Source organism: Falco punctatus (assembly GCF_963210335.1).
Source record: "Falco punctatus genome assembly, chromosome: 11".
Taxonomy (NCBI): Eukaryota; Metazoa; Chordata; class Aves; order Falconiformes; family Falconidae; genus Falco; species Falco punctatus.
In genome coordinates this window covers 5,833,730-5,859,091 of record NC_137591.1, presented here as the reverse complement: position 1 = coordinate 5,859,091, position 25,362 = coordinate 5,833,730, and the positions used below count along the sequence as shown (strand labels likewise).

At 46.0% G+C, this 25,362-nt stretch overlaps 2 protein-coding genes across 3 annotated transcripts in view; one reads left to right on the top strand and one right to left on the bottom strand.

Moving 5' to 3' along the window:
• FYB2 (FYN binding protein 2) overlaps positions 1 to 25,362 on the bottom strand; it is a 525,108-nt gene that overhangs the window by 310,076 nt on the left and 189,670 nt on the right. The gene's annotated exons all lie outside the window — the stretch shown is intronic.
• Positions 1 to 25,362, top strand: part of LOC308071261 (uncharacterized protein) — a 398,822-nt gene that overhangs the window by 333,629 nt on the left and 39,831 nt on the right. Inside the window, exons 2-3 of one of the 2 annotated variants that reach the window (XM_080406430.1) lie at positions 5,075 to 6,220; positions 13,758 to 13,873. In XM_080406430.1, coding sequence (XP_080262556.1) covers positions 6,107 to 6,220; positions 13,758 to 13,873 — 230 coding nt within the window. In that variant the 5' untranslated portion in view covers positions 5,075 to 6,106. The other variant, XR_013931028.1, reaches the window with a different exon arrangement.

The following is a 25,362-nucleotide window of genomic DNA, read 5'->3' as shown; positions in this document are numbered from 1 at the left end:
TTGGTGGGGCATAGAGGGCTTCTTCAAGTTAATACCGTGTGTCCTAAGGAGGAACAGAGAACATACAGCCTCGGGAGGCTGCACCAGCTGCCTGATGACGCATGCTCCAACCTTCCAGGAACAGCTGCCCAGGCTTAGGTGTCTCGTAAGGAAGTCATACAGCAGCTTTTCCTTTTAAACTCGATTCAGTAGCGTTATGCAATCAAATGAGGAACAAACGCTGGAAGTAAGATTGCAAAAGCATTTCGATTAGAATTTCAAGAGAATTGTGCAAATAGAATTTTAATTCGTGCTAATTCATGTCTTCCCAGAAAAACGGAGTCTTCCTTTGGGGATGGCATTTTTTTTGTCATACTCTCAGCTGAAAGGTGAGTTAGCAGGAGCAGAGCAGTGAAATACTTTGGCCACTATTCACTTGTGCATACTGAAAAGAATGTATCTTCCCCACTGCAAACAGATGGGTAGCCACATCTTTTCCCCACAGACAGCTAAACACCAGCCTCCCTGCAGACCTGGGAAATACTTGCGGACAGTATCATCATCAGACTTTCTTTTGTGTTTTGAAATCATCAGAATATTTTCCCTGAGTTCTGTTTTCATCCTCAAGCCAGACATTTGGAGACCATCTCTTTTACTGAGTGCCCATTTTGCAGGGTGTCTGCGCTAGCCGTGGAGATAAGAGGAACTGTAGGAAACCAGAGGCTGAAGGATGGCTGTCTCCCAGCACTGACCAGTCTCCACAGCGTTATAGAGGGCCTGGCCTCTTTTATGACCTCTCCGTGCACACTTCCTTAACCAAGTTGGCGGGTCACTGAAACACCAGGCATTTCAAAGGCTGGACCAAAGCATACGTCCCATGATCTTTTATAAATTCATACTGAACCACAGCCCATGGATCAGGAGCAGTTACTGTTGTGTCTGAGGGGGAATAAGAAAATGGCACACAGTGAGACTAATGGATTTGGGGGTCTTTCCGTAACTTTTCCAGCGGTGTCTATCAAGCTCAGATTTGTGCATAGGCTAACCCCTGTTGCATATGCTCAGGCCATTCATCCATTCAAACGCTTCCTGAAGATGCACTGAAGTACATTCAGAAGTTTCAGCTATGGCACACACCCTCGTGCCTCTATCATTTCCTTATCCTTCATCCTGGTGCCTTTCTGTCTAAGCTCCAATCTAGCAACCTATACGTAAGTTTAGAATATTTTTTCCCTCCTCTAAGTTAACTTTGACCAAATGACAACACATTTGAGTGACATCTTAAAAATGCAAGGAAAAAATTCACTTTGAATGAGTTGCCTAATGCCAAACTGCTCATTGTTCAGCATGGACCTTATTAGAGGTTACTGTAATTTAGGCAATACATCTGTGTTATATATGTGTGTTTAAGATATCTAGACAAGACTAGAAGAACTTACCTGTATCCTTAGATTCTGACAGCCTTGCTCCTGTTGGACAGTGCTTTACTTTACATGTGGTCTCTACTGAACCTAAAGATTTCTTATGTCCCCTCAGTATTTCTGAATATCCTGCTGGGTAATTAGGTGTCTAAATATGGGGTGGTTTTTTTCAGTTTAGATGGTGGCTTAGATGGTTTAGAAGACAGATAGAGGAGGGACACCCCTCAACCTTTCTGGGCAACCTGGCCCAGTGTTCAACCACCCTCGCTTTAAAAAAAAAGCTTTATTTTTAACACATAAATGGAATTTCCTGTATTTCAATTTGTGTTCGTTGCCCTGGCACTGGGTGCCACTGGGAAGAGTCCAGCTGGGCCTTCTTTAGCCTGCCCTGTCGGGTATTTATACACACTGACAAGGTGCCCCTGAGCCTTCTCTTCTCCGGGTTAAGCAGCCTCAGCCTCTCCTCGTGTGACACGCTGCAGTGCCTCGGCTGTCTCTGGGGCCCTCCACTGGACTGTCTTCAGGCTGTTCCTTCTCTCCTGGTCTGGAGAGCCCAGCAGAGGACCCAGCACTCCAGATGTGTCTCACCGGTGCCAAGTAGAGGGGAAGGATCACCTCTCTCAGCCTGAAGGCAACATTCTTCCTAATGCAGCCCAGGGCTCTGGGGTTTGGTTCTGTGCTCTGAGGATACATCTCTGGCTCCTCATTTTCAGTTTGGTGTCCACCAGAACCCCCAGATCCTATTCTGCCCAGCTGCTTCCCAGACAGCCCCCAGCCTGTTCTGGTGCATGGGGTTACTCCTCCCCACTCAACATGCCCTATGTTGAACATCATGAGATTCCCGTTGGCCATTTCTCCAGCTTTCAAGGTCCCCCTGAAGAGTGGCACACCCGACATCCATTCTGTGTCATCTGCAGCCTTTCTGAGGGTGCTCTCTGTCCCATCCCTCAGGTTGCTAATGAGGTTATTGAACAGTAATGGATCCAGTGTCAAGCCCTATGACACATTCCAGTGCTCCTGCTCTCCCTTGTCCCCTTCCTTGTTGCACCATCTTGTCCCACTACATCATCATTTAGGCAGAGCCCTTTGCCTAGTAGGTGGGTGATTGCTCTGATAAAAAGCACAGCAGTCACAAAATCAGATATTTTAGTGAAACCAACAGTAATTTTGCTCGTGTAGAATGGTATTTAAATTCTGTCTTGGCATCTTCCTAGCGTACTGCAAGACCAATGCACTTTAAAACACATTCTGGTTTGTTGTTTTTTTGGGTTTTTTTCTGTTACCTGAAGGTAGTAAATCACAGAGTTACAGATGTTACCTCAGTTAGGAATAAAGCCATCACCTTTAGCATTGGTTTTAGTAAAAACACAAACACTTCTGCAGTCAAGCGACAAAGTTATACGGCTGTGGTTCTTTGAAATAACTAATAAATATTTGTTTGCCATTTCTGTCTGGGGCAACTGTCCACTTGCTAATTTACACATCACCAAGAGGCCATTTAACTCTTGTCTGTAGGTATTAAACCCTATCCATTACTGTGTCATGGAAAATATAAATTGCCTGGAGGTTGAGGGGTGTTTGGAAAGAGCAGCTCAGCCCACGGCAGGTCATCCTGAAGCAGTGCTCAGGATCCCTCCAGGGTCTTGTAGTTTCTGATATGACTCACTAGCAGTGTTTCTGCCCTAAAGATTGTGTGTAGTGCTGTAGAACACTCTTCCATAACTATGGAAGTCCTTTGGAGAGGATGGAGCTCCCTAACACTTGGCCTCCACATTTCCAGGTATTCTTCAGCTTTTCTTTGCTTTCTTCTTCTGCCATCACATCCAGGCCAGCAGCACTCAGTCTCACTAATATAATCTGCCTTATTCAAGATTGGCACATACCCAAATTACCTCCCCAACTGTTTCTGGATTTAGCGGTGTGGATCGAGTCTTCAGACTATTATTCCAGCTCATAAACCTCAGCCTGGGAATCAGGTATCCGGCTCTTCCCTGGACTTATTTACAAATGTATGTACATCTTAGGGTTTTATGTGTTTGTGTTCTTTGAAAACCTCATCTGTTTCCCTGGAGATTTGTGCTTCATCAGTTCCTGTCTGTGGGTCCCTGGTTGATAACCTGACTTCTAAAAGCCTGTGAATTAGCTGGCTGTAGTTGTTTGTTTGTTTCTCTTCCTGTTTGGCTTGAAAAACCTGCCCTCTGTAATGTTTGCTATTAAAAACTTTAAGAGAAGTGCTCTCACGTAATTTATTTTTGTTGTTGTTAATTACAGTTCTCCCTTTCTTGCCTCTTTATGTTGATTCTGTCTGCTTATGTCCAGCCCTGGTAACCAAGATTTCCCTATAGATTTAGCAGCTGAGTGAGTGCAGTAGAGAAGTAAGTAACACAGACTCTCTGCACCTGAATGTGCATCCATGAGGGCGCGCAGCAGAGGCAGGCAGGTGGGTAGCAGCCCCTGCCATCTGCCTTAGGCCAGCTCAGCATGGCTTTTGCAGGTGGTCCCAGGTCACTCCAAGCTGGCTGTCCCCTGACCTGGTGCACCAGCATTAGCACAGCGCTGTGCTGAATTTAACAGATATTTCTCTTCCTTTGGATGGGGGTAGGAGGTATGCCATGCTCCCCACAGGACTCGTGGGCAGCTTGGATCAGGCTGAAAACATCCTGGAGATATTTTGCTCTTCTTCATACCATGGATTTCCCAAGCTTGTGGGTGCTATACGTGGCCAGAATACAGATTGGAGAGTGCACACTGGAGGGTTAAGCAGCTTAGGGCTGGTAACTCAGCTGTCATTGGTTGGTTATTCCATTCCTTGTGTAAGGGCCACAAAACCCAGAGAAGAGGCAGCATTTAGAAGAATGCCATCAGCATTTAGACAGCAGCAAGTGCCCAGGCCTTAGCATAGCTGAAAGACTTCATAAGCTCCTCTGGAACTGAGTACAAGGCAGCAGCAACTGTGAAACACTTGCATGACCTGCACATGGGCTTGCTCTTGCTGATGCCTTAGATGGGTGGAGATGATTCTGTGAGAGGTGCATGGTAGAAAGGTCTCACCAGGTCCCTTCACGTAAGGTTCACCCTGAAGACTCCTCTGACTTTGCCAGCAACATCTCCAGTAATGCCAGTGATCAACTCATGAGGTGGATACCTGGCCCTGGGAATGAGTGTTTGGCCATGGGCAGAGCAGGAGATAAGCCCAGTTTGATAAAGTCCTGGCCTGACAAGTGTCCTTCCCAGCTCTCTCACAAACTGCTGCTCTCTGGCCTCTTATTCCTGCTCAGACATTGAGGAGCATTCATGTACGAGTGCTGCAGAACACTTGAAAGGTGACATTATTTACAGCTTCTCAGACTGCCTCCCTTGTGCTACTGGCTTATGAATGCACCTATAAGCTCAACAGCATGTGTTTTTTCCAAAGGACAAAGTCTATTTGCACATGGGGAGCTGTCTCCCAAAAGCCAGAACTTTGCAAGCAACCCACCTCTACCCTACCGCTGCCCAACAACAGCCCGTGAGCTACAGATTCAGCTTTTGTCCAAAATACCGACACAAAGCTGGCCATAAAATAAACATTCGTTATGATATTTTTCTTTTATAGCTCCCAACTATTGTAAACTGTGGAGGAACAGAGCTGCAAAGCTGGCCATTAAACTGTCTGCTCTTTCCTGTTTGAACAGGACCTCTCCAGGGTTTTAGCTGCCTCAACCACCATGGGTCAACATCCAGGAAGGAAGACGTTTCTAAGGAAACCGCGGAGGCTTTCCACCAAGGTGGTTGCATGAAAGCACTGAAACTGGTGAGAGTGACAAAAAGCAGTTCATTGGATAATGTAGAAAAAGGTAAAAAGTTATTGCACGCAGACTGTTTTTATAATGAGGCCATTCAGGCATAAAATCACTTTAAATAGGTAGTTTGTTTCCACATTGCAGAATTATTTTCGTCCTACTCTTTCAAGGAGGAGTTTATCTAGGCACAGTGGTGTATAAATAATAAATAGCCTTGGGGGCAAGGCATTTTTACTTTTTTCCCCCCACTTCGTATCCTGTTGCAGTTGGTCTCAGTCTGCAAAATGAATTTTGTTTTCTGAAATAATATTATTTACTTTGAGTGCAGTCCTCTGCAAGAGGCCATGAATTCTCTTCTGCAGTTGCAATGTCCCAAACCAGACAGGAGCTTTATAGTCCAACGTTTTCATTAAATGGCTTTTCTGTGGGTTGCAGGGCAGTTTGCTATGAGGATCGGTACAGTCGCGTTAGCTCAGGGACCTCCAAGAAAGCTCTGTGTGTGTGTGCATCCAGTGTTTGGACTAGCTGCACACTGTGAGATGCGAATGGTCCAGGGGTAACCCCGTGGAGATCAGAGGTGCAAGATCACCTGAAGGTGGTAGATTAAAGAAGGAGGTAACAGCCACCGTGCTGGAGACGCACCACTGTGAGACTCTCCAGACAGACACAACAGGTTTGCTTCTGTCTCATGCAATGCTAAGCATCTCAGTATATTTCTAACAGTAAGCACCTCTGATATGGTAGCCAGCAAGACCAGGAGGTCACACCAACACCTGCTTCTCCTCCCACAGGGTCTCATCCTGCCCACTGGGAGCCTATGAGGTCTGCCCCCGTGGCAGTGTAATGAGGGCTAGAACGAGCCTACCACCAACACCTGCTTGGAGGAACCAATTTAGGGTCTGACCCACCAGCCTAGGCCTTCTGATGGATGGAGGTGGTGACCAAGAGCCCCGGAGATACTCTACACCTGATTCAGACCTAGGAAAGGAGGGAAGCTGGAGCAGCCCTGGGACCCGCTCTGTTCACTTCTGCTCTCGTGTAAGTTTTGTGGGCCGTTTTGGGCACGTTACCAGTGGCTTTCCACTATTCAGTCACAAGGGTTCTTGGTTTGAATCTCGGTCTCTCTCAACTGGCTATGATGTTTGTCATGTTCCTGTGACACAAGTTTGTGTGTTGCTTCCCTGCGCTTCAGTCCCTGCAGGGAGCCCTTGTTAGGTTGAGCAGAACTGGACTGAATAAACAACAAGTATTTTGGAGCCTCAGAGCATGAAAAAATGGAGATTTCCTTCTCTAATTTGCTGTAGCCTCAGACTTTCCCTATAGGCTTGATGGGAGAGAAAGAAAGTAGGGGAGATGATTCTTCTCACCCCTTCCTTGGATTGCCAACTGTGCATCATCAGGGATGAATGATAGTAGTGAAAGAGGCAAGAAGACAGGGTTTTGGTATGAGCTTCTTGGGATTTGGTGGGGAGATCCCAGAAAGATGAAACACGCAACAGGTGGCTCATGGAGGAGGAAAACAGAGACCTGCAGTAGGGAAGGGGTTGGGTTCAAGGGGCTCAAGTGAAGAATCTTCCCCACATGTGCTAGAGGGGTCCAGGGATTGTATCAGAACTTTGAGCCTGGGGGAAATAAACAGAAAAAGTTAAGGAAGGATCAGCCTGAAATGATCCAGACACACAATAAAGTCCCAGGTTGCTGGAGGGGGAGGGAGCAAAATTCCTGCTTTCCTCAAAGCGTCTGAGTGATTAGCTCTAAAAGCCATGTGCCAACGCTCCTCTGCGGCTGCCGCTGTTCAAGATAAAATAACAAGTCATCTGTTGGAGCAGAGGTCCTTCCAGACTGAAGTCTAATTTCTGTGCTCCAGGGGCTTAAGTGCTGGTTCAAAGGTCACCAGGCAATCCCAGTCGCTGCGCCAGGATGAAGCTCATTTTCCCTGAAAGCAGAGCCCGCAGAGCAGGACCCTGCGCTCAGCCCATCGCATGCGGTTGGGATCTGCACAGTCTCAGCGTGAAGGAGATGTTTGGAGATCAATAGCCTGGACGGGTGGTGCCGGAGCAGATGCTGGTTGTGTCACTGTGCTGAGATAGGGGCTTACCTTTGCTCACATAGCCAAAAAGCTTGAAGCACAGAGCTGCAAAATAAACCTCAACAGCTAACGATAAGCCCGGGGGAAGCCCACGTGGCGCCATTCCCTTGCACCAAAACTCTCTCTCTCTCTTTGTCCAGGAGCCATGTTATTGCTACATAAACTGTGCCTTCACCTGCATGGTGGGTGATCTTTGTCTCGGCAAAAGATGCAGAATGCTTGCAAATAAGTTTAGGTCTCACTAAGCTCTTCACTCACACCACCACCACCCCTCAAAAAAAAAAGGCGCCTTTTCTTTTTTTTTTTTTTTTTTTTTTTTTTTTGTTAAATGGAAACATTCATATTTGTGGTTTGAAAGGACCTTTCATTTTGGTTGCATGCCTCTGGTTTCTTATTACTGGAACAGCAAGAGTTAACAGGGTTAAAAGGGTGAAACACAGTGGGGAGAGCAGCACCTGAAGCACAGCAGAGACCCAGGGCCTCCCTGGTGCTTGGCACAGTGATGCCCCTGTCCTTACTGGAAGGAGAACTGCCATCAGCTGAACCTGGTGGTGGGCTGCCCGAGAGCTAGAGCAATGGAAAGGTCACACACTGCTAGCCTAGAAAACAGATTTTCTTTTTTTTTTTTTTTTTTTCCTTCCCCAGACAGCATGGAAAAACACAGTGCTAAATGGCTAAATGCAATGTAAAGTAAAATGAGAACCCCTTTATCAGCCAGGTAAAGCTATAGGGAGAACGTCTCATCAATTCAAATGCTTGAATTAAAGGCAAAACTTTGAAAAATAAACTAAGTAGCGTGCTTAGGAACCTGAACCCTGTTTTAGACTAGATGTTAGCCCACTTTTCACCTGGGCCATGAATTTCTGCCCTGGCCTCTTCACTTATACACGGCTCTGGTTTTCCTCTAACAAATCACATTCTTACAGTCCTCGGTTGCCCTTGGAAAAACCACTGCCCTTCCCCAGAAAGAAACAACCCACAAAACCCAAGAAGCAACTACAACTATGCAACTGTAACACAAAAGCTCTCCGGGGCTTGTTGAGGTGCCCTGCAAAGCATTCAAGGTTTTAAAATGTTTGCTCATTATAAGCAGGAGCAGCTTTTTTCCATTACAAAGTGATCTATTTCACAGCTTTCAGCCAAAAATGTCAAGCAATCAAGCTGCAGTTATGCCTTAACAATTGCTAATATATTTCGGCACCTAATGAATCTATGCAAAAAAGGCAGGTAAAGGATAGAAACAGCCTACAGTTAACTCCTGCCCTCCCCTTGCAAGGATTTTTATCCCTTGCCTCCCAGTCTTGTGTTTTTACTGAGTGGCAATTAATTTAAAAGATCAAGATAGAAGAAAGATGGAAACCTTATTACTGGTGTTATATTTCCATACTAGTTTTGCCCAGGGAAAAGGTTTCCCAGGAGATTAGCTAATAGTTAAGCTATTAAAGGTTTCTAAACTGGAAAGGTTATTTGCAAGGTCAGACAACTTTACTAAGCTGGTAGTTTCAAAATTATCCTGGGTTCCTTTACTAATTCATCGATCAAAATGACACGTTTTAAATTATGGATGAAAATGGAACAGATTTAAGTTCCCGTCATGTAACCCTTGCATGAAAACTACACATTACAAGCCTCTAACCGTAGTAATTTTTAAGTGAGAATGAAACATTTGTTCTTATTATGAAGTGCTGATTTACTACAAATTCACAAAGAGCTGAACCAGCCTTCACACTGAAAACAGGCAATCAAACCAGCTTCTCCCAGGTGTTTGGAGCAGTTAATGCACCGCTATTGCCCCACTAGCTTTAGTTATATTCCCGATTCCCAGTTAAAGGTAGGGAATGCACTTCCATGAGATGGGAGGGAAATGCAGAGGAAGGAGAGATATAAAAGAGGGCTCTTCTCACAGATTCACTAACGTAAATGAAAATTTCTTTATGGGAATCCAAGGGAACTGCGGAGGACAGCTGAGCTCCTGTGACCTGTCTCAGGGCAATGCTAAATCCCACCTGGACTCAAGGCAGGTCAGCTGGGTGCCATGGATGAGAGCTCTGTGTATTGGTGTCCCAGCAGAAATGCTCTGGACCAGGCCAAGGGCCTGTTGTTCCCCTTCTGCTTCAGCAGAACTCCTTCATCTACATCAGTATCTAGACCATCCAGGTCTGATGCCACCTGCTAGGTGGTGTATGGGGTTTCCAGGCTAGCTCTGTTGTTCAGCTGCTGATCTGCTTTGCAATTATTCTTTATGCCAGGACCACCATTTGGGGATGATTCCAGATCGGGCACTGCAGAAACTGCATGTAGATTAACTTGCTTTGGAGAGGCTGAGCACCTCTTACGTTTGAAGTCAGGTGCAGAGAGGAACATCTGCTATTTTCATGAGAAGAAAGTGGGGTATGAAGGCAGTAGGGGTTAAATGAACCTGCAAAGCCTTAGCAGGAAGACAGGTCCGACCAAGACTGGATCATGCAGCAAAAATCCAGGCTATGTTTGAGATGAGGCCATAACCTGTCCGTTTTGTTTACAGCTGAGGTTGTCACTGGGGTTTCACCTCTGTACTGAAGCAGGAGGAGCCAGATCCTTCACGAGCAGGACAGAGCTGCTGAGCCTGGTGCCACTGCTCCAGGTTGTCCTCTGCTTGGACTGCTGCCCTGGCTCCCTGTGCCACACAGGTTCTCCGAAGTGTGCCACACAGGTTCTCTGGAGTGTGGCAGATGCATACAACGTGTGAGTCTGCTGATAGACCAGTTTAGGAACGGCTCTAGAGGTACAGTCCCAGTTACAGTCCATGCTGCTGTGATAGTGGCGCTGGGCAGGGGTTTGCAGAGAAGCATCACTCAGCCTTCTCCAGAAAAGAGGGCCTTCTAAGGAGTATCGAAATGGATACCAAAAACCAGCTTGGTATTCTGGAAAAAAAAAAAAATCTTGAGCATTAAAATCGGTCCTTCATCACAGAGGAAGGAGACGTCCCCAGCTTAAACAGAACAACTTCCAGCCTCGTAGGGAACGCTTGGGAGGCCCAGACTGGCAGAACTTGAGGCTTTTGCATCCTGTGCACAACACTTGGAGCTCACAGGAGCCCTGTCGCCCCCGGAGCTGTGCTCTCACGGCCAGTTACGTGCTGTCAGAAGTATGTGCGCCGTTTCATCGCTGGCTGCCTTGAATCGTCCGGTTTTGTGGGCAGCAGTGGCGGTGTTGCTTTTCTTTCCATCTGGCCCCTCTGTGTCCTCCAGCAAAGGAGTCAGCACTTGCGGCTGCAGCTGTAGCAAAATCCATATGTCGAAGCTTGGATCATTTTCTTTCCCAGCCGAGGCATCTGGATCTGTGGCTTGTTCAGCTAATAGCCTCGCTGGCAGGGCTGCAAGCAGCTCTGGAGCTAAATAGTCAGGGGGAGGCTTGGGGAGGAGCTCACCTGTCCTACAGGGCACTTTTCATTCTTTTATTTGAAAGGATGTGACTCATTGACATAAATTTCATAGACATGCAGTGAAAAATGCTACTGGATAATAATGACCTCCTTTCAAAGTCTCTGCTATTGTATCTCCTGCTACTTCCAGAATTGCTCCTGTCAAGATAATGTGTTTATAAGGTTTTTTTCATTGTGAATCAGTTGCAAAATATTCAGGCACCAGGACATATGGAAATCATATGAGGTTTTACTGCATTACACTTGAAAGTGATCTTTTTAATAACACAGGGGCTCACAAGTTGCAGGATGCTGTTCAATGCCTGACTGCTGAGGCATCAACCAGAGGTGGTGCATGGGAGGAGGGGAATCCAAAATTCCTCGTTCTTTCATCTTTGGGGGATCACTAAGCTATCTTGGTTCAAAGTGTATTTGGTGATGGTCAAAAATCTCCCACTGAACTTTTTTCCAGGGAGAGCACAGGCTTTGGTTACGTCAACACCATCTGTGTTCTCAAAATGTTTGTTTTTTCTCTCGGAAATGGAAACCCCCACTGGTGAGCAGCCCTGTTCTCTGATCCAGTACCTGACAAGGGGATTTGTAATGATGATAAGCATAGTGTCACCCATCATGGTGATGTCTCCTGAGCTGGTACCTCCCTGCTGCCACAGAGCTGAAAATGAGACATGAATGATGATGTGAGCAGGAGGTACCAGGGAGGGGACTTTCTGACTATGGCTGTTCCCACCCCTCATTTCTTGCCTGGCCCGTACCTGATTGCACAAATTACTCCTTATGTAGCTCCAGCCATGCCTACTGTCACTGAACTCCCTGTTTCTTGGACTTCTTTCCACCCTTAGCATCCTTATGCTTTTTATGGGGGGCAACAGACCATCGTTTCTCTAGCAGGGATCAGCTGTAGAACCTGCCCGTGGCTCTGATCGTTGTTTATATGGTAACTTGAAGGACCATACAAAGAGGCATTACACAAGGCCAGCTCACTGTTGCTGTTTTTTGGCAAGCTTTTTTTGCCTTTGCTGTTCTGAAGGTGAACGAAGCCTTGCACCCACAGAGGATTCAAGGGGTAAGAAAGTGCATCAACCAAGCTGATAGAAAACCAGTCCAAACCGATGTGGGCAGAAAAGTAATTTACTTTACAGAAGGCCTGAAGCAGAGAGGGTGGAAGAAAGAGAGCAAGAAGGACAGACAGACATCTGCCACGCAGCTCCGGCACTTGTAACAGAACCGATGTGTTTGTTCAGACCCGAGCACAGACTCGTTTACCCAGGCAATTCTGCTGTCACATGCCACACGCCAGACAAAACCATACATCAAAGTTACCAAGCACTGCTAAGCAGCAAGCGTGGCCGTTTATCATGGAACGTTACATGTACGCTATTTCACCATGGAATGTGGTATGTTATGCTGGAACACAGTGGCAGCCACCTTCAAACAACGCTGAACAATCAAGCCTTCCTCGTGCCAGGGGAAGACATCAGTTAGCTATTATAGTGTGACCATCAAGCTCACTTTTTTTCTTATTTAAGCTTCTCCGCTGAAGCTGTATCATTAAAACTTTCCTCAATTGCTCTCTCCTTGGGGGCGAAATTGTTTGTTTTTATATATTAAGAGGATGCACTTCATACTGGCGCCTTTCTTAATTTCACCTCTGAGATTCACCGGTTCAGCTTCTGGAACAAGAAGTGGCCGAGCAGATGTATTCTAGTTGACCATCATGAATCCTGTAAACTGCAAGCTTTCTTTAGGGGACAGCATGTGCGTTATTATTAAATCAGAAAACATATGTGAATAATTGAGGAAAGGGATACAGCATTTAGCTCAGAAAATGTGAAGTCAGCTTGCTGTGAATAACATATCTCTGCGTTTTGACCTGTTGCTGACAACAAATATATTTCACTATTACCTGGATAGCAATGATTGGGGTTTTTTCCTCCACTAAATGAAAGCCAGTTGAGAGAAGCTGGCAACAGACAAATGATGCTCATTCCACCCCTGCTTTTACTTAATGGGTAATATCAAGATCCTCGGCATTCGTTGGTGACATTACTATTAAAAACATATTTCTTATCTGGCTCTTTTATTCCTACAAATCGAGCATGGAAATAAATCTGTGCTGATGGAGCAGTCAGCACGCAGCTGTGGGAAGGAGGAGAGCTGGCCCCAGGCTTGAGTCCACCGAGCTGTGCACCTGCCTGGGCTGAGCTCACCCAGGCATCATCTTCACACGGGGAACCCCAAAACCCTAATCCTCAAGGAGCCAAAATATGCTGGACTCAATAGAGAGGATGCAAATCCCGAAGGGAGCGTGTGACACCTCACTGCAACCACCCAGCCCAGTGCTGGTGCTTTCTGGGGAAGGACTGGGACACCAGTATCCGTGTGCAATACTTCATGTGGCAATCCCAGGTGGAGTGCCAAACGGCAGCAGAGTGTGCTGATCCACCGTGCCAGGCACTCCAATCGTGGCTGGATCCTATCCTATTAATTCAATAGATAGGTATTTTAATATGTCAATATGTGGATGAAATAAATTGCCAAGTGCAAAATAATCCCTGGAAAGTTGTGTGTGTGTGTGTGTTCTTCCAAGCAGCATTTTCTCTATGTGTGATACATGATATACAAACACCATCCTACCCAGATCAGGTCTCTATGATTAAAAATATATGATTAATTAAAATTTCATATGAAATTCTAGCTTTAGTGAGTATTGGAAAACATTACTTTCCTCTTTTCCCCTTCATTCCCAGAAAGGCTTTTACTGGGGAAGACGAGTAAATGTTTCACAATTGTTTTCACTATGGAAGAGAGTTTTTTAATCATAAGTGTTGCTGAGAAGAAATGAAATTGCCTTACAAGGTTGGATTAAGGTACTAAACACCCCCCCCCCCCCCCCTAATTGTTATTAATGTCGTACAGGCAAGGTGGGACAACACAGTGGATCAGCTGAAATTTAATGACAAATGAAAATAACACCTTTATTTACATTAATCAAACATGAGTTTGAAGTTGTTTTGCCTCCAGTTTATCTGAATTTCTCTCTTTATATTGTTATCTGTCCCTAGAGCATGACCAAAGCTTTACCTGGTTGTCTGGAGTCAAGAAAGACATACCTTCAGGCTTCTGAAGATCTACAGATGGGTCACTTCGGAGTGCTAGCAGTGTGTGTGGACAAGATCAGGTAACTGCCATCGGGGTTAGCATATCTGGTAACCAATTCTAATATTGACAGGAAAAAAACTCTGATCTGTCTTTGTAATGGCATCACCCAAGGACCAAGTGGAAAAAAGACAGAGGGCTGGAAAAAGAATGAAAACACTGGGTGCCTCCAGATTCCATGCCAGTTCAGATATTGCCCCCGTCTTGTTAATTTGCTCTTTGCAAAGCCCTTGAGTAGGAATAGGCTCGGTCATTTAGCCACAGGAGGAGATACCATATCTCAGAAAAGGAATCCCATCGCTCCTGTTACAGGGTGGCCAAAACCCACCGAGGTCTCCTAGGGAGGTACCTGGCTGCATTTCTCATTCATGAATTTCAATACAAAAGGGAAATTCTGAGGTCTCAGGAGCTGACTGATGGGTGTCTCTGGGTGTGCAAGAGCCACACTCACTGCTGGGACTTCAAAGACAAACCCTGAGATATTCCAGCCTGCGCCCTGCAAGCAGCCCGGGTTAGCAAGGAATGATGTTCCCTTGTAGGACTCCGTCAGAAATAATGTGATATGGCATCAAAACAACAATCTCTTATAGTGCCATTTTGCTCTCAGTTCTACAAGGACAACATGGGACAAATCGGTCATAGAAGATTGATGAGGCCACCAGGTGAAGTCTGGGTGAAAACCAACCACTTCCAGATTTAGCACCAACTTTGCCTTTATACTTCGACCGAAAGCACAACTTTATTGCATGAGCATAAGAAACTGGGGAAGGTACTAACCACTTTGGAGCCAGGTTCTTTATGCAGTTCTTGTTTGTGATATTTTTCCGTCATGACTGAGCATGGTTTTAATTTAGTGTCAAAGTGAATCTGAGACTGATAATTTTAATGATTTTTTTTACTGAGAAAAGACATTAAGCTACTTACTTTGGCTGCACTTCCTACCCTGCAGAAATTATTTATCCAAGCACAGCAGCAAAGTGGGTCAGGAGAGGAATAAAATAGAAGCTGCCCACAAAAATCTTGAATCCCTTGCAAAATTTGGACTAAGACTTAAGACACTGGGCAAAAACCACTTGCCACATTCTCCATTTCAAAGGAAAGGTATCAGTTCAGACAGCGAGGCGAAAAGGCTGCAAAGTTAGAGCTGCAAAATCTCTCTCCCATGGTTCGTAAGCCTAGCCACAAAGCAGGCAGCAGAGAAGGATTCATCTCTCAAAGCTGCTCTGCCCTTTCCTCAAAGGCATGTAAATCCCAAAGAGCGAGTTGTTTCCGTGACTCCATGAAAATAAAGCAGAGAAGGCACTTGGGAAAATGTGAGTGAGCAACAGCGCCCACGGGGAGGAGAGGAGGAGGAGGAGGAGGGGGGAGAGAAAGTTTTTTTTCCTGCAGTTTCTACCACAAACTACTCTCTTTAGGTCTAGTAGGAGAGTCACATCTTTTCCCAGCTCCCCGAGATGAGGGGAGCTATGCCGAGCCCTAGGAGCGAATCGGGAGAGTGCACAGATAGCATCGATGGCTGTCGGTCCCCTGCGAGAAAAATAAAAAGCTCAAGTTGCAAAGAAAGGGCGATCTAGGAGTGAAGCAGGAGAGAAGCACGCAGGCTGCCAGCAGCTCCATGTAGCTCCAGCTTCACCGTCAAGGCTGCAGCAAAACCTTGGGCTAACTTCTTGCTACAGGAAAAGTCACTTCAGTGCAGCTGGGAGGACTGGAAAACATCCCCCTATAAAATTATATTTGCAGGGTAACCAGAGAAAGAAGAGATGGCACCGTTTGTGAAAGCAATCTGAGCGGATGAGCAGGGACGCACAGGGAATGCTGGCAGCTCAGCTAATCAAGCAGGATCCAACATCAATAACCCAGAAGTGGAGGACAGGAGATAAGCCCTGGCACAGGTGTTGGCAGAAGGGTGTTTTTCCCCCATCACCAACAGAAATCCAGCCACCCACAAACCCCCAACATATTTCTCCTTACAGTTAGCCAATTAAAACCCCAATCTTAACACCGATAAACTTCAGGTGGTACCATACACTGTCAGATATTTGTGCCTCCCGGTGCTGATGAGCGATCCTACAGGACTGCAAGCAAGCAGTAAGGCATTTCCACCCCCAGAGCAGGCAAATGGAGTGATATCCCAGCAGGAACCCGTGGACCAAGAGGATGAGACAAATGGGATTTTCAGAATCACTCTGAGCTGAACAAGGCCTGATCTCACTGAGGTTTATTCCTGGTATCTGTAGGAGCATCGTTCTTGGGGTTAGTCGCAGCCGAGGCAGAGATGGGGGCTGTGCAGGCGCAGGCAGCATATGCCGAATGGATGCAGCCAGGCAGGCTGGGAGCGATGTCTCCTGGATCCCAGCCCTCCCAGGGAATCTGGCCTTGAAGCACATCCTCTGGGGTGACATCGCTAGTGACTTCCATGGGCCACCTGGGGCATCAGAGACAGACCTGTGAGCACAGTCCACCTCTCCTCACCCTCAGAGAAGTGTCTCAGAAGACAAAACTCACAAGCAGAAAAGCTGAAAAGTGCCTGAGACAGTAGGAACAGACCTTCAGGCAGGAAAGCAAGTGACTTCTGGGGTAAGACAACTGGTATTTGCACAATAAAATTCCAGAATGACTCTAGATTCACCTGGCTGAGGCCAGATTTGATCTTTCGCTTCCATGTAAGTCAGCTGTTAGGTTGCTTCTTTTCCTTAGGTGTTTCCATGATTATTTAATGAAGCCCTCCCACTAACTCCTCACTTGAAAAGTGGGAATTCAGACAAGTTTGAAGAGCCTTTGGGGGATAAAAAGATAGCTGAGTGAATCTGGCTTCTCCTCTGATCATACACCATAGGCTATTGGTTTCCATGAAGCGATTAGAACCAGAGGTGAGACCTGTGGGCAAACTGGAAAATATCGTTCAGCTCATCCCACATGATCTTTCCTCACCAAAACATTAGGAAGCCAAGCTGTGTGGTATGGAGCAGCCTCAGATTGCTCACAGATGTCAGATGAAGAGAAGAAGTTCATTTCCGTCTGGGAAGGAAAGGTCACCAAGGAGCACAGCTCATGGCAGCCTCCACCGGCACATATGTACCCACCAAACATGACACAAGGCTGCTGTCGGGGACGTTTTCCATGCAGGCAGCACATGTCACAACTCTGGGTGAGGTTAGGTGTGTGTACTCAACCTCAGACACCCGCTGCCTTCCAAAACTTTTAAAAAGTATTTTCTCCCTGAGATTGTCAAAGAGCATCTCCTCAAGGTGGGTGTTTTCCAAAGAGGCTGATTGTGCAAACAAGTCGTGGCGGATGGTTAGAGTGGGAAAACGCACAGCTGGAGGAGCGGTGGGGCTATATATTTCGCAGTGTTTGGACTGTTTGTACGCGTAGCCTGAGTCAGCAGTCTGCATTTTCTCCCAGGCAAGAATAGATATTTCATGCAAACTTTGCCATCCTGTTCTTGTTTCCTGCATATAAGAAATTACCCGAAGGCAGAGAAGGAGACAACGCAGAAGATTGCGATGCATGAAGGGTACTAATAAGCCAGGAGCATTTTAAAAGGAAGCTTTTCAGCACCTGAATTATTTAGCAGAAGAGTTGGAGAAGAGGAGGGGATTACTGGCTGACTGCACTGTGGGAGCCAACGAGGAGGTGCGGTTGTCACAAACACAGTGAGGAAGAGGAAGACAGAGTTTCTGCCAGCGTGTGTTGGTGTGCACTGCCCTGGGGACAGGTGACCCTCTGGAGCAGAGCGAATGGCTCTCCTTGGGCACACGGGATTATGTGTCTGCATAGCTGCCTCTCGGCCCGATGAAAGCAAGAGAGGTCCCATCACCACAGCCCGCGTGTGTGCTGGGCACCAGTCCTGGCTCCCTTGGCAACGCTTCCCTGCTCCGTCTGTAGGTCTGACTGAGCTGGACCGGGCATCTCCCATACAAGAGGTTATGAATTTGCTCCTGGAGTTGACCCTGAAGGCGGGAGTTCAAGAGTTTGAAGAGTGCAGAGGGCTGATGTCTTTGCTACTAGCAAGGCGGTTTATCCACAAGACTATCTCGCTGTGGGTGCCACCTGTTAACACTATTTCTGAGATTGGTCTTTCTACCCCTTCTGTCCTTCCATGGCATGCATGAATCCTTTAAAAATCAAGCAGTTTCAACCAAATAGGAATTGTACTTTTTTAAAACAAAAGCACTTTAAAAAGCCTGTATACAATGTACAACACAGAATTCATTTCCTTTGCTGGAAATTTCTCTCTGAAAATCACCTCAGCTTTTGGGGGTCTGACTTTTCATGAGGGGGAATGTGCAGCCTGAATCTGAGCCAGTCAAAGCTCAACACTTCTGCAAAGTCAGCCTTGGCTCCTCTGGGAACCAGAAGCTGAACAGGCCACATGAGAGCTACCAGAGTCGTCCTCTGGAGGAGATGCAGAGATGGTATCTGGCTCACATATGGCTGGGACCATCCCAGCAGAGGCTTGCAAAGCCTGGTAGTCCAGACTGAATTTCAGCTGGGGATTCATATTAGCAGGTCTGGAGCAAGCCTATTCTGCTGGCTCAACTACTTCCCATCATTGAGTCGCTCAGTACTTTTCCCCTTCCTGGTCTATGTACCTCTTTTGAGACAGCCATAGATCAGGAATTCATCTTCAGATGAATTGTTGCTTGCCTGGAGTTTGTCACTGCTTTGGGATCATCAGCAGAAAAATGCCTCAAAACATTCATCATCATTATCATCATTATTACTGTGATTGCTGCTCATTCCTAGGAAAGCAACAGAAGTTTCTTACACAGAAATCCCTGATAAACCATCAGCGAATTTATTCATTTATTTATTTATTTATTTATTTATTTATTTATTTATTTATTAAAAAATATTTTTTTTTCCAGGTGGAAGAGCAGGGCCCCTCCTGCCCCTTTGGCCGGTGGGGACTCGGAGCCGTGTCTATGTGCAATCCGCACGCTCGTACAAGTGCCAGTGCCGGGCTCTATATAACCCAAGTGAAAACAGCAACAGGTAACTGGGAAATAGATGTCAGCAGTGCTTCTAATCATTGCAGGCCTCCTTTGACACATGTTTTTAATTGCTTTCAAAAAGAAAAAACAAAAAGGAAAGAAAAGAAATAAAACCAGTTATGAATAATCTAATAAGCTTACCAACCACCTGTGAAACGTGGCTTCCCAGCTGCAGAAAATCAAATGCAAGAATAGAAAACAGAGCATTCTCCGAGGCAACACACATTCACATTAGGTGCGCGTCATTCCAAAGCCGCAGAAGAAAAATGCATTAATGCCATTTTTGGCTCACGGTGCACATGCCACTCTGTAAAAAAGTATATCGGAGGAGTATTTATGTAAGGAACACAGGGAATCTGCTTTAAAGTCAAAAGGTAGAGGGGCAAGATGGAAGAGGGAAACCTGCTCCTTGGCATCATTTCAAATGAAAAGAACATCATCGTCAACAAAAATCCCACACAACATTAATTTGAAGGATCACAGTCCAGCAGGCAAAATTACTCAGGAATAATTAAGCATGTTTCCCTGATACAAAGATATTCAGGAGTAAGTGTTCAATCAAAGTTAAAACGCAGAGCCATATAGGCATGGCTTTATTCAAGAAGTAATTTGTTTTCCTGGTATGAAAAGAGGGTTGTGTTCACTGCATTTTGGAGCCACCCAGCAAATGTCCTCATGAAGCTGTTTTTCATGGGAAAGAGCTGTTTCACGGAGGGGAAAAAGGTAACATCCTGACATGGAGGGGAAAAAAAAGTAAACTGTATTTTCAAGGCTGTTTTGACATGTTTTTCTTCTACACAGAACCAGACTTCAAATACAGCTTCTTAACCACGACAGCTAAATGACCCACCCAGAGAACTCTTTTTCCACAAACAATATAGCGTCGGGAGAAGGAGCCTGAGAGGAAAAGCAAACAGTCCTTAAAGCAACTGCTTTATTTGGATAGTTCTGAACCACTGGTATTGGGGGCAGATTTTAAGTCGGTGGGCGTGAGGAGAGGAAAGCTCATGGTTTTGATTTGAAGTAGCCACATCAAAACCTGTTTTAGAGAAGGGAATGGCAGTGTTTTGAAAAATACATCCTTCTTAAGGGGATGTTAGGGAAAACAATTCCATAGCCTGTTGAATGATAAAAGCCAACATGGTGGCTGAGGAGGAAAAAAAATTGCCTGTAAGTGAGGTTCTTGGATAAATCCAAGGTATACCTTCTTGGGTCGCAGCAGTACCTTTAGGAGAAGGCAATTTTCCTGCACACGTGTTGCTAGTGGGCAGGGAAAGGCCAGCAAGCAGGACTGGTGTCAAGATGTTGTTCTTTCTTTGCCACTGAATGGACTGCAAAGCTGCAATTGTACACACAATGTCAGCAAGAAACTAAAAACTGTCTGTCCCGCCCCAAAGAGACTTGGAGCCCCCCGTTATGGATCAGATCCATCCACCCATCGTGTCTGGGTACCTCCCATCAGCTGAGTCCCCAGGTCTTTGCTGGTGCAGCAATGATGGATGAGAGACCAATCTGCGCACTGGTGGCCGTGGGATGGTGCTGAACAGTAACAGAGAGGGGCTGCTGAGAAATTCTCAGACTCTTGTGGAGCCTTCTAGCCTTGGACTTTGCCTTTTTCATGCACTCCTGATAACTGTATTATAAACCTACTCTGTAGTTTTATGTGGCGATAGTATTTCATTTCCCCTGCTACCACAATGATGCATCTCCCCCAGACGGCTGCTCCTAGATCCAAAGGAGCTTTTCTTATATTCTGTGAACAGGTGAAGAAAAGCAAGGCAAAGCATCAGGCAATTCTTCTGCCTTGCCAGAGGCTTCTGGGCAAGTGGGGGACGAGAGCAGCCGAGGATGGGTGATATTCCCACCAAAGTCCAAGCATGGGGTGGTGGCTGGACCAGCAAAGGCCCAGTGTGCCAGCCCCTTCTCCGACGGGCTGTGGCGTTTCTGGCTGAGGCACCCAGAGATCAGCAGTGCACTTCCACAAAGGTTTCTGAGCCCTGGAAATGTGTTTTCATTCCAGTGTGGAACAAGAACCAAACTTTTCAAATGCTTCCCTGAAATGGATTTGTTTTTTTGTTGTTGTTGCCATTGAAACATCTGTTTTCAGATTGAGATCAGGGTTCCCATTTAGATCTTTCTCTGCTTATAAATTGACCCCAGAAACTCTGAAAACTTTCCCATGAAAATGTTATTAATGGGACTATTTCACTGCAAGACGTTTTGGTTTAGATGAAGCAGTGTTTTCTAACAACAATGACAACAAATCTCATTAAAATGTTTGAGTGGCTCCAGTCTCCAACAGCACCAAGTGGGTTTTTGAGCATCTTCGGCTCCTGCAGCATAAAACATGCAACAACAAAGTAACATTATTGTCAGCCATCAGATAGGCAATAATACGGTATTCACTATGCATGTCTGTAATGGACCTACATCAATGGATCTTTGTTTGCAACAAATCTCTTACAAAAATGGGGAAAAGAAAATGCCATGAAATACCTCCAGACTCTCAATGCCATTCAGCGAGGATGCATTTTGGTCATTAATCACTCACATTTAGGCGAGCAGTTAGAAAAGCCCAGCTGTTCGGGGCCACAAAGCTTCCCTTTATTATATTAACGTCTCCCTACTAACAGGACAACTTCAACACATGATCTCCAAGGAGGGCCATAATGCGTTATTCCCAACATGGTCATTGTGACATTGTTTTAAATTGAAAAGTTCACTGACTCAATACCTTTTAAAAATCCCAGCTCAGCCTAATTATCTTCTGAAGAGTTTTGTACAGGCGATATCTGATTTCAAACCAGCGCCGCGTTTATCCGGCAGCTCCCAGGACATTGTGGAGTCTCTGGGGAGCATGAAAGTGAGCTCTTGTTTTCCCCTAAAAAACCTCCAGAGAAAGCACGTGCTGGCAGCGGTTATGGATACGCTCCCTCCAGAGATGCACTTTTGGGATGGGGTCAGGTACGGAACAAGGTCTGAGCTGCAAACAGGTGGGTGCTGATAGATGTAACCTGTGCTTAGCGCCCCATCCTGCTAAAGCGCTGACCGACTGACACCTTACTCCTTCCCCATCCAGTAACCCATGGTGCAGAGTTGCTGCATTTCCTCTGCCCGTCTCTCATTCAGACTTTTTTTTCCCCCCCTGAATCGGACATCCTGCTACTGGCCTCACACCCACTTGTCCAGCAATGTGGTCCTTTCTGCTTCCCACTGTTTGCCCTCCTACTCGCTGGCGCCCGACCGCACCCATAGCTTCCAAGTCTGGGCTTTCCCAGGGGATTTGGTGCTGGGAGGGATTCAGGCAGTGCTGAGCCACACTGGGCTGCTGAGCACCTCCAGGTAACGCTGGATCCGGCCCACGAGCATCCTGCCGTGCAGGACCACGCTCCCTCATCCTGGCCCCGGGGCCAGGGCTGCGCATCTGGAGCTGCTCGCAGCCGCCCCCTCTTTTGGCAGTACCTCTCCCCATCGATGCCTTCCAGGGACTAAATCCGCTGCTGTTCAAACCCACAGCTTTGGAGTGGGTTTAAAATTTCCCAGGGCACATTCCTATGGCCTCTAGTTTCCAAATTCCCAGGAATTTGCCACACAGACACGCTCTTTTCCTTTATTTATTTCTTCCAAGTAATTAGATGGGGGATTGTTTGCTACCTGTCATACCTTGGTTTAAGCCATTTGGGAACAAAGTGAGGAAAAAAAAAAAAAAAAAAAGACTTGCAGTGGATTAAGGCTGCTGATTGTAGTAACAAGAGGAGGTATTTTAATGACAGGTTTAAGACTTGCTAAGTAACTGCCATGAGGATTATGAATACATTTTGTAACAGGGTAAGATTAACAGATAATCCGTTTTAACAAAAAAACAAAAAAAAAAAAAAAGAAAGATGGCGAATGGCTTTTTTAAAAGAAAAATAAACTACAAAAGCACCAAAAGCTTTTGGAAATTCCACATGAGAAAAATTTTCCCCACAAATGTTGACATCATTAAATATTTTCAGGTCAGTGTCCTCAGCAGGACTAAATTGGCCTGTCTTAACGTGAGTGGAACGGTGTTGATTTATACTTCATTTAACTTGGGCATTTTTTAAATGAACTAACAAGCTTCTTGCCAAGGAGCAGCCTGGCATCCTCAGCTGCAGGGAGCGCAGTCCGCAAGGAGCAAGCCGCCTTTCTTACAAAATGAGCCCTTGCTCCCAAACAATGCTGTTATTGATACCTAAATGTCATATGGAAATTTCGAGGACACTTGGGGCCTTTCTCTTTCCTGACTCCAGGAGACTTGATCTTAACCCTCGCCAAACTGAGTCTCTGACCAGCCATTAGCTTTTGGATTTGACCCTTTCATTCTGTATTCATCACGAGTAACACAGAAAAGGCTGTATTTTCATTCATTATCAGCAGTGGGAATGCACTGGCTGTAACACCTTCTCAGCCATGCACGCGTGGTTTTATATCCACAAGACCCATGCAGGCAGATCTCTGCTGACAGCGAATGAGTTTCTGGGCATGTTTTGGAGGTTCTGAAGACTTGGATGCTTGTGCTTGGTGAGGGATGTGGCTGCTCAGACATCTGCCAGCTGTAACGCAAGCCCAGCATTGACAGGAACGGCTATGTCTATTCTCTGGACAGCAGAAGCTGGGACTGATTTCTCCTTACTATCATTTTAAAATGCCTTCTATTCCAGTATGAAGAACATAAATTTAGAAATGAGTTAAAAGTGTTCTCAGGAGATGTTACGGGCTCTTTCGGTTAACTTGAAGCTGAGCTTCACCAAGTCTTTTTTTCCAACTGCAAAATCAGGGAGCCACTGGATGCAGCAGGACTTGGACTCCATAGCAGGAATCTCTGGTCTAAAACATTTCTGAGCTGTACCTTTGCAAATAACACAATCTTTTTTTCCAAGAGGGAAGTACTGGTATTACCACACCTCGTAAGGTGCCCATGAGTGACACACCTCAGCAGCCCTCCGCTTAAAAGCAACAGAAAACAAGCACTCCGTGACAATAAAAAAAAGAATTAATAGATCATTTTCGGTAGGAAGTATGTTATTAGCCTTTCATTCTCAGTCAGCAGAGAGAAATGAAGATCACTGCCTGTCACACTGCAGGTTAAATCCCAACTGCCAAAGGCATCACCCAGGGATGGGTCTTTTCCTGTCTCAGACACAGGGGCAAGACCGAAGCTAGGTTGCTGCTGTGACATTAAATTGCATTTTAGGGCTGCAGAAGGGCTTTCTAAGATTACACAGAGACAAATGAAAGCAAACTGATTTAAATGAGGGTCGGAAATGTAGCTCAGAAGGACAAGAGAGTCTGGACATAACCTTCCTCAAGACTCACTGAAATCAGGGCAAGCCATTTCACTTAGGACAGGTTTTACAGCAAGATTGTGGTTAAGTGTCCGGTTATGGTCTTTGTTTGGTCCATGGCCAGAGAGAAGCAAAAACTGCTTTTTCTCCCAGAGAAGCAGTTTCTTGCCAAGTATCCCCACACAAAGAAAACAAACACACGAGAAGGCACCATCACAGATACCTAGGGAGATAAGCTGCAAAAACATGTGCTCTGGGCAAAAGTGCAAGGTGCAGAATGTGAGTTCATGATCTACATGTGTTCTTCACTCTGCTTTGTTTATTTTCGCTCGGTTTTGATGTGTTAAATTACGGGATAGTTCATGGCCGTAAGTCATCTTCTTACTGTTGGAAGCCAAATAGTGGGAAGCAGGTATCTTGCACATCAGAGGCCAGCTGTTTCACAGGGAGACTTCAAATGGCTGGAGCGAAAACATGAGCAGTTGTTCTGTGGCTTAACATGTTGAAGTAACTCCAAAGTTTTAGGAACAAAAATTGCCCTAGGTCTCAACTGCAAATTAGAAAGGGATGAAAATATCTGCTCCTCAAAGTGCTTCAATTATTGAGAGCATTAAACTACCAGGGGTGGGTCTGAGTTTCCATGATCCTTCGTGGTACAGTTCCTGCTCTGAAGGCTTTGCTTGGAGCAGGACCAGCCCGTGCAGCACACATGGTGCTGAGGCTGGAAGGGCTGTTCTGGCCCTGCGGTGCTGGAGGAGGGAAGGAAAGATAACTCTCCTTTACCTGCCTCTCGCCTGTGGGGAGCAGAGACATGTGCTAGCCCAACTGTGTCCCCACAGATGGCTGTGGTTGTCCTCTCTCCCACTGCCATTGAAAGGAGAAGGTCGCCATCCCCCATTGCTCCTCTCTCCAAATCCTTTTTCCTCCTGCCCTCTCCCACGCTCCCATCTGCAATAGCCCATGCTTGGCCATACTCTGCTTTCATGCTTACTGGCCCTGTTGCCAGATTTTTTCATTTGAGGTGGGGACAAAAAATGACCCATCCTTTTCTAACCAGATATTTCCTGCTAGTTCAGTGAGTCAGACTGGCTCCTGAAGACACCGAAGCTCTGTGTGCCATACACAGAGGGAGAAAGTCTTGTGAAGGCACAGGCGAAGGAACCCCCTAATTTGGAGAAGAGATGGCTGCTGTCAACGTACAAATG